Source organism: Zingiber officinale, chromosome 10A (genome assembly GCF_018446385.1).
Source record: "Zingiber officinale cultivar Zhangliang chromosome 10A, Zo_v1.1, whole genome shotgun sequence".
In the NCBI taxonomy this organism is placed as follows: domain Eukaryota; kingdom Viridiplantae; phylum Streptophyta; class Magnoliopsida; order Zingiberales; family Zingiberaceae; genus Zingiber; species Zingiber officinale.
The window spans coordinates 31,089,693-31,099,005 of record NC_056004.1 but is presented as its reverse complement, the minus strand read 5'-3'; the positions used below and the strand labels follow the sequence as shown (position 1 = coordinate 31,099,005).

The 9,313-nt window shown below is 39.0% G+C and overlaps 1 protein-coding gene across 1 annotated transcript; it reads left to right on the top strand.

The window, feature by feature from the left end:
- Positions 1-878: 878 nt before the first annotated feature.
- Positions 879-6,888, top strand: LOC122027885 (probable cellulose synthase A catalytic subunit 5 [UDP-forming]). Its single transcript, XM_042586901.1, has 15 exons — positions 879-1,026; positions 1,212-1,524; positions 1,605-1,800; positions 2,137-2,342; positions 2,431-2,533; positions 2,612-2,786; positions 2,933-3,199; positions 3,281-3,626; positions 3,698-3,835; positions 3,945-4,070; positions 4,155-4,367; positions 4,478-4,763; positions 5,199-5,395; positions 5,474-5,824; positions 5,917-6,888. The coding sequence occupies exons 2-15, from the start codon at positions 1,444-1,446 to the stop codon at positions 6,499-6,501; spliced, it is 3,270 nt and encodes a 1,089-aa protein (XP_042442835.1). The 5' UTR covers positions 879-1,026; positions 1,212-1,443; the 3' UTR covers positions 6,502-6,888.
- The last annotated feature ends 2,425 nt before the right edge of the window (positions 6,889-9,313 follow it).

Sequence of the window (9,313 nt, the reverse complement as noted above, 5' to 3'; positions counted from 1 at the left end):
GTATTAATTGGCTTGTAAGATATATATATATATATATATATATATATATACTCATGGACGACCCTCACAGTTCCAGACATCCAAATACCCATCCGGGTGCCTCGATTCTCAAAAGTGAATTGAGATGCCTCGACGAACATCCGACACTCATATTTGTAAGGGTCGCCAAGAGTATACAAGCGCGCATAAAGGTCAAATTAAACTCATGCCGAACTTGAACTTAGAGATAATAAATTGTATACAATCTCGAACCTCTTTCTATTTAGCTCGGTTTGATTTGACTAAACCCCTACACTTTAGTATTATATCTGTCCCTCCTTTTGGCAGTCATTTTTTTCATGTCATTTTTTTAAAATCTTTCAGAAATTCATACCTTTGAATTTATGGCATCGAATTGGAGGCTTTTAGTAGACGTTTTAAGGAGTAAATTCATTTTTAATTTGAAATCATTCGGGTTTTTTTTAATTAATCAATCAGTTTAAAATGAGCGGCGAATTTAAAGAATTTTAAATTAAAATCAATTGATGAATTTAAATTTGATAGTATAAATTAAGAATAAATTAAAAAAATTGAAAATATATATATATATATATATATATATATATATATATATATATATTAGATTATAAATACGTGAAAAGCGTAATACGTATTTTGCTCGCGCGGTTGAAGTAAAGTGTCGCTTTTTCTTTAATCCATTTTCGGCATTTAGTTAACTTTCAGTCCTCTGGTTCCTTCTCCCATGGCGCCTTCCCTTCTCTCTCTCTCTCTCTCTCTCTCTCCCTTTCAATAAATTAGCTGTAAGCCTCATGTGCGCCAGCTGTGTCGGCGTACATGCGTGTCAGAAGAGACAAATCAAACCCAATTTTGTTAAATTATTTGCAGAATCGCTGGCGCCCGAAAGATCTCTCTCTGAGAGTTGAGGTCGGGCACGAAATGAGATATCGGACCGATCGCTCGAGCTGTTTTCGGAGTTTAGTTCAAGAGTCGATCGCAGCACAGCTCAGATGTCGCCTTCGCCACTGTGTCGGTCCTCCTTCCTCTCGCCATTTCTTTATTATTATTATTATTATTATTACTTTTCTCTGTGTCGTACTGTTATTGTTGTTGTATTGTTGTTTCGCCTTCTTCAAGTTATCTCTTTTGCGGTGCCCTCCCTTTTTCCTACCCCTTTCTGGTTTTCCTCCCTTTTATGGATCCGGTTGGCGCAGTGTAAGCATCAAGCAATAATAAGTGGCCGTAGTGGTGGTGGGATGGAGAGAAGGGGAAGAGGTTGGTAGGTTGTCTTGCTGGCATCGCATTACTTTAGCGGAAGACAAAGAGATTGTCAACTGGAGAAGAGGGAGGGATGCGACCATGGCGCTCCAATGAGGCTGCAGTGGTTTTGATTTGAATCAAGTTGCTGCCTTTCTTGTGTTCTCCCGTGGATTGAGGCAATACTTCATGGAGGCGAGCGCGGGGCTGGTTGCCGGCTCGCACAACAGAAACGAGCTAGTGGTCATCCGGCGCGATGGGGAATCGGGGGTAATTTTCCCTCCCCCTTCTTTGATTCTTTGGTTCCTGCTGTCAAAATGTGATTTTGATTCGATGTTTGGGCTTTGCAGCCGAGACCGCTGCAACAGCTGAGCGGGCAGGTGTGCCAGATCTGTGGCGACGACGTCGGCCTCACCGTCGACGGCGATCTCTTTGTCGCGTGCAACGAATGCGCCTTTCCTATTTGCAGGACTTGCTACGAATACGAGCGACGGGAAGGCAACCAAGTCTGCCCTCAGTGCAAGACCAGATTCAAGCGGCTCAAAGGTACGTAAAAGAATGAAACGCAAGGAAGCCCTAGATCCCTTCCCTGCTTTCGTTCTTAGGAGATTTATTAAAAATTTACTCCGCTATTTGGGAAACTGGAGTTGGCCATTTAGTGTATTGCTATACCAAACACACGAAAGTTCCTTTTCAGTAAATCTCTCCAGTCTTAAATCCTGTAGTAAACCCCAGTGATGGATCCTTCGTGTATATGATCCTTCTTGTTTTAGAACCTGATATGGTTTCATCCGTAACTCCCTATAGGGTTAGTAATAGATCTCTCTTTGCTTATATCTTACTTGTATCAGATTGTTGAATTCAACGATCTTGTATTTGCAGGATGCCCTCGTGTGCCTGGGGATGAAGAAGAGGATGGTGTTGATGATCTTGAACATGAGTTCGAATGGGGAGATGACCATGACTCACTGTACATGGCAGAAGCAATGTTGCACGGTCACATGAGCTATGGCCGTCAGGGTTACATAAACAACCCTCATGTGGCTCATCCTCTGCCCCAAGTCCCACTACTCACCAATGGCGAGATGGTACTAACAAATCAGCATTGCTTTTGGCTATCATGCACTCTGCAATACCCTTCAATTCCGGTGGATGAATTCCATTTTCATTTTCCAGGTCGATGACATTCCTCCAGAGCATCATGCTCTTGTTCCTTCTTTCATGGGCGGGGGAGGGAAAAGGATTCACCCTCTACCCTTTCCAGATCCCAATCTTCCAGGCATGCACGCTATCATAGTATTTGAATCATTGGTTTTTTTAGACAATTAAATTGATAATAGAACTATTAACCTCACAGTGCAACCTAGATCCATGGACCCCTCCAAGGATCTTGCTGCTTATGGATATGGAAGTGTGGCTTGGAAGGAGCGTATGGAGAGTTGGAAGCAAAAACAAGAGAAATTGCAAATGACCAGGAGCCATGGTGGTGATAAAGGCTGGGATAACAACGATGATGAGTCTGATTTACCATTGTAAGCTCCAAAGTTTGTTTAATGAAAATGGTATTCTTGCTAGTAACTTGTTGACATTGGCTTACTCCCAAAATCACTGGTTGATGTTAATTGATACCAAAGAAGATTTTCTCTTCTGTAATTTGACTCACTATTCATCTTTGTAGAATGGATGAAGCTAGACAACCACTATCCAGAAAACTTCCAATCTCTTCCAGCAAAATAAACCCATACAGAATGATAATCTTAATCCGACTGGTAGTTGCTGGGTTCTTCTTCCATTACCGAGTTACAAACCCTGCAAAAGATGCATATCCATTGTGGCTTATATCCGTCATATGTGAAATCTGGTTTGCTGTTTCTTGGATTCTTGATCAGTTTCCTAAGTGGCTTCCGATTGAAAGGGAAACTTATCTTGACAGATTATCATTGAGGTAGTTTAAGTTGCCCACAAGAATTTATTAATCTTAATCAATTTCTTGAATATTTCCCTAAGTGTTCATTATTGTTCCTAGGTATGAAAAAGAAGGGCAACCTTCTCAATTAGCTTCAATTGACATATTTGTGAGTACAGTTGATCCAATGAAGGAACCACCTTTAATTACTGCAAACACAGTGCTATCAATCCTTGCTGTGGATTACCCGGTTGAAAAAGTATCTTGCTATGTCTCTGATGATGGTGCTGCTATGCTGACATTCGAAGCATTGTCTGAAACATCGGAGTTTGCTAAAAAATGGGTTCCATTCTGTAAGAAATTCAATATAGAGCCCCGTGCACCAGAGTGGTATTTTCAGCAAAAGATTGATTATCTGAAGGATAAAGTCCATCCTTCTTTTATAAAAGAAAGAAGAGCAATGAAGGTATCAAATAGTTATATTATCGTCGGTAAAGTATGCACACAAGTTGCCTATCTAAACTTTGTCCTTTACAGAGAGAATATGAGGAATTTAAGGTACGAATAAATGCCCTGGTTGCAAAAGCACAAAAGGTACCTGAAGAAGGATGGACGATGCAGGATGGAACACCCTGGCCTGGAAATAATGTGCGTGACCATCCAGGCATGATTCAGGTAAAGTTTCAGTTTTCTTACTACAATACTTTGTACTTATAAGCAATAAGCTTGTTTTCTTATGCTTATGAATTTAATTTCTCATTTTCTCGACATGGCATACTTTTAGGTCTTCCTTGGGCAAAGTGGTGGGCTTGACATTGATGGAAATGAATTGCCACGTTTGGTTTATGTCTCAAGAGAAAAGAGGCCAGGTTTCAACCATCACAAAAAGGCTGGAGCCATGAATGCGTTGGTAAGCAAGTGCCATTTTGAACGATTTGTCTACCTGAATATCAAATAGCTGTAGGCTTGCTCATTATGGTAATGAATTTGGCAGGTTCGAGTTTCTTCTGTCCTTACAAATGCACCCTATCTCCTGAATGTCGATTGTGACCATTATTTCAACAATAGCAAGGCAATACGAGAAGCAATGTGTTTCATGATGGATCCACTTGTAGGAAAGCGAGTGTGCTATGTGCAGTTTCCGCAGAGGTTTGATGGTATCGATCGACATGATCGATATGCTAATCGAAACATTGTCTTTTTTGATGTAAGTGTTATATGTTATGCATTCCTCAGTTTCACATTTAGATATTCAACACATCTATAATTAAAGTTTATTTACACATGATTGAGTACTAAAACAAAGATATGATGCAGATCAATATGAAAGGTTTGGATGGGATTCAAGGACCTATTTATGTGGGTACTGGATGTGTTTTTAGAAGACAGGCTCTATATGGAACTGATGCTCCAAAGAAAAAGAAGCCTCCAAATAGAACATGCAATTGCTGGCCTAAATGGTGCTGCTGTAGCTGCTGTTGTACTGGTGGGAGGAAGAAGAAAGCAGCAAAAGCTAAGCAAGAGAAGAAAAGGTTTAGTTCTAAGATTGCTGAGAATGGAGCACCTGCATATGCTCTTGACAGCATCGAAGAAGGTACCAAAGGTATGTTGATGCTTGTGACTAATCAAGCAAGCATCACTGGCAGTTATTTTATTCATTGTGCATTGTAAATTAATGTTTATCGTTCAATAGGGTGCATGCTTTACTACTTCCATTTCTGATAACCATATATGGTCATGCACTCGATTGTGAAAGGGCATTCCATAGTATACAATGCTGTTTTCAGAAGTTGCTATCTTGTCATCTAATATATTTTCATGAGTTGCCACAATGTATTATTAGCACTGAGGGATAGAATTGTTTTTTTATGCCTTTCTTTATTCTCCATCGGGCTGTGTCTTTTTAGTTCATTTTGCTTTTCCATTCAGGCATTAGGCAACAATGATTCATCAAAAAATTATAAGTCAGCTGAATTAAAATATGTCTGAATTCTGTGTTCACAAATTAACACTTGCTACTATTTTTGACTATTAACAGGAAATGAAACTGAAAAATCTAATATGACAGCGGGGCAGAAGTTAGAAAAGAAATTTGGGCAGTCTCCTGTTTTTGTTGCATCTACTCTCCTAGAGAATGGGGGAACACTTAAAGGCGCTACCCCAGCTTCATTGTTAAAGGAAGCTATCCATGTTATTAGCTGTGGTTATGAAGACAAGACGGACTGGGGAAAAGAGGTAATTCCTTCTGTCTTGATTTTTTTTTTTCCATCGACAGACAAGATATATTTTCTTAATTTCCTTTCCTCGCTCCAGATTGGATGGATCTATGGTTCAGTAACAGAAGATATATTGACTGGTTTCAAGATGCATTGCCATGGGTGGCGATCTATATATTGTGTGCCATCATTAGCTGCCTTCAAAGGTTCTGCGCCTCTCAATCTCTCTGATCGTCTTCACCAGGTGCTTAGGTGGGCTCTTGGTTCTGTTGAAATTTTCTTGAGCAAGCACTGCCCTCTTTGGTATGGATATGGAGGTGGGCTTAAATGGTTGGAGAGGATGTCATACATTAATGCCACTATCTACCCATGGACTTCAATTCCTCTCTTGGCGTACTGTACCTTGCCTGCTGTTTGCTTGCTTACTGGAAAATTTATCACCCCAGAGGTAAGCTTATTTATTTTTTTGTATTTATGTTCCAATCATTTCCTTTGTTATCGTTTCTTGAGTTTTATACCAATTTGCATTCTATATTGCAGCTTTCCAATGTAGCAAGTCTTTGGTTCTTGTCGCTTTTCATTTGTATCTTCGCAACTGGCATCCTTGAAATGAGATGGAGCGGTGTTGGCATTGATGACTGGTGGAGAAATGAACAGTTTTGGGTTATTGGAGGTGTTTCCTCGCATCTCTTTGCTGTGTTTCAGGGGCTTCTAAAGGTTCTTGCCGGCATAGATACCAGTTTCACTGTGACATCAAAGGGTGGTGATGATGAAGATTTCTCCGAATTGTACACATTCAAGTGGACAACATTGCTCATCCCTCCTACAACATTGCTTATTGTGAACTTCATCGGCGTTGTAGCTGGTGTCTCCAATGCAATAAACAATGGATATGAATCATGGGGACCTCTATTTGGGAAACTCTTCTTCTCCTTCTGGGTGATCGTTCACCTGTATCCCTTCCTCAAAGGTCTGGTCGGCCGACAAAATCGGACGCCTACAATTGTCATCGTCTGGTCCATTCTCCTTGCATCAATTTTCTCATTGCTATGGGTACGAATAGATCCGTTCCTGCCGAAATCAGATGGTCCTCTCTTAGAGGAGTGTGGATTAGATTGCAACTGAGCACGAGGTCGATCTGCATTCTGATGCCCCTGGACTACAATTCACTCATTGGCATTGTTGCACAGTAAACTACACTACATTCACACCAGTGTACATGGAGTTCTGCATTCATTAATAGATAGGAAGACAGTGTGCTACAGCATTTTTGTTCTCCCTTTGTACTTCAGCTCTGAACTAGTATCGCTGAAATAGTGAGATTGCTTGTTTGTGCAAGAGCAGCAGCTGTTGCAGTTTTAGCTGGATGAATGGCAAGAGGAAGGGTGAGCTTTGTTGGTGTATTCTTCCAGTCAATCTGTACATTGATTCATCACAATAAGGCATGCCTTCCTCGATACTTCAAACATTCTGTTGGTTGAATTTACATTCGGCCCTTTGGGTGATTATTTATTTCTGGTGATACTCAAAAGAGAATATTATATTGTGCATTTATTTTAATTTATACATCATGATCCTCTGTACTTGACCAAAAAAAAAAAAAAAATTGGAAAACGTGTGAAGGACTACGTTTTGTCTTAAAACTGAACTACAATTTTGTTTGGGTTCGAGCCATGCATGTGTTTCACTGTGTTGAGGATGCTGATTCTCTGGCTGAGGAAACAGACGAGGAAAATGCCATATGCATGGACGAGTGTTGTCATTTTGCACTTGTTCTGGTATCTCATTGTGCCACTGGTTGGAAGTTCCTTTCTCCTCGAGGATTTCTACTCTTCATTGGTGCTGAATTCTACTCACTTTTCATGGATTTCTACTCATTTTGCAACCCCTGTTCGCTGGAATTCGTCCCTCGTTATTTAGTCATCAATGGTCACTCGAGCATGCACATGCCAAATCCATTAGTGCACTTTACACTGCATTCACTACGCCCACCCAACGAGAACGAGCAATTCCACCTTGTAGTTCGCACTAAACCACCGGTATCCACTCTTTTTATCATTGGCAAGAATTACGCAGCACAGCCAAGCGCCATTAGTAGCGTGGTCCTGGAGCTAACATTTAGCATAGTTCCATTTCCATGAGCAAAACACAAGAATTGCCGCGTTAATTTCGCCGCCAAAATTTTTCGGAGGATCGACGCGGTAATGACGAGGCGTTTGATGCCCCCAATAACTCCCGCACTCGATGGCAGCTGTGAAAGAAATAAAACAAAATTTGTGCAGGGCAATGGTGAAGTGGAGAACGCATTCTCAGATTCATATAGTTAAGGATGAAGTCAATGAATTAATGGATGATTTTTTTTTTTTTCGGATGGCTAACCTAAGAGAATTTATGTTACACGAGATGATCTTGGGTCGAGGTAAATATCTCCTTATGTGTTAGTCATTATTTCAAAAGTTAGTAGTCGTCTGTGATTTATCTTTTCCGTGTTGATCCTGAGACAAATTAACGAGGACGCTGAGAACGAGCGTATTCATTTTTTTTTTACCACAAGGAGATGATCTCGGATGGGATCACCGATCGAGGCAGTGAGGCGACCTTGACCTTACCCGCCGTACGTGATCACGCGAGATCCAATCTCGAGTCGAAAGAAATTGAACTGCACAGTTGGAAAAGAGATGTAATTAATTTGGAGGGACGAAAAAATAATTAAGAAAAATATTTCTGCATTCATAAATCCATCTACCAAGTAAATGAAAAGTTTTCCATCATAAAATATTTTTTTTCATAATTTGTATTTTCATCCTCCCCAATCAACAGGGTTAGGTTAGGGATCAACAGGGTTTGGAGAAAAAAAACAGGAGAAAAAAAAATAAAAAATAAAAAACGCGGCCCCAACCTCCCATCTCTACATTACTCAGCCATCGATTCCACAAAGCAGGCACGGAATTAATTAGCTGCTGGGTCGCTTTAACTGCGATTGAGAACGTACAAAGTATAGTTAATTTATGTTGTGTGGGTTCACGCCAGGAGGTTAAAAATAAATTTAATTTGTCAATCCAATCGGAATCGATCCTAAAAATATAGTATTGGATTGTTAGGATTGAGAGTTTTCGGATTGAATTCGAATTGAAGATTTTTGGACTAGTTTAGGTTTGAATTGAGTTTGAATTGGATCCGAAAAATATAGTATTGGATTGTTAGGATTGAGAGTTTTCGGATTAGATTCGAATTAAAGATTTTTGGACTAGTTTAGGTTTGAATTGAGTTTGGATTGGATCCAAAAAATATAGTATTGGATTGTTAGGATTGAGTTTTTGGATTGGATTCGAATTAAAAAATTTTGGACTAGTTTAGGTTTGAATTGAGTTTGGGTTGAATTTGAGTTCACTAGGATTGAGTTAGATTTATGATTTTTTTAAAAAATAAATTAAATTTTATTTTAAAAATTAAAAAGTTTTATGAAGATAAAAAAACATAATAGTATATATATATATATTAAAATAAAAAAAATTATAGAGAAATAATTTTAAAAAAAAAAATATTTCTTGAGTTGATGGGATTATTTGGGTTAGTTGTATTATTCTGATTTAAATTCGGATTTAGAGTTTTCGATTTAAATTTGGATTTGGGTCGGATTTGAATTATGATTTCTTTCAACATTTTACTGTACCATGTAGATAAGTTTTTAAAATTATCAAATTACGGTAGTTTTAAAATTACTAAATCATATACCCATTTTCCATTTTATCCTTATCATAGACTGATTTTTGGAATAGTTGAATAGATTTTGCTCTATATTGAAATATCAAAATTTTGAACAAATAAATTGATTGATTTTAAAAATCAAATCAAAGTTGACTGGATGTTTGGTAAGGGAACTATATATTTGTGTTTGATGAGATAGGGTTGAGTAATCGATTGGCTCGAAGTCCAA

What these genes read in the sequence shown, in the direction of transcription:
- LOC122027885 (XM_042586901.1), top strand. Translation starts at nt 1,444, where the DNA reads ATGGAGGCGAGCGCGGGGCTGGTTGCCGGCTCGCACAACAGAAACGAG. An exon ending in TCCAGATCCCAATCTTCCAG is followed by an intron (nt 2,534 to 2,611) that starts GCATGCACGCTA and finishes TTAACCTCACAG; the next exon opens with TGCAACCTAGATCCATGGAC. An exon ending in ACCATCCAGGCATGATTCAG is followed by an intron (nt 3,836 to 3,944) that starts GTAAAGTTTCAG and finishes GCATACTTTTAG; the next exon opens with GTCTTCCTTGGGCAAAGTGG.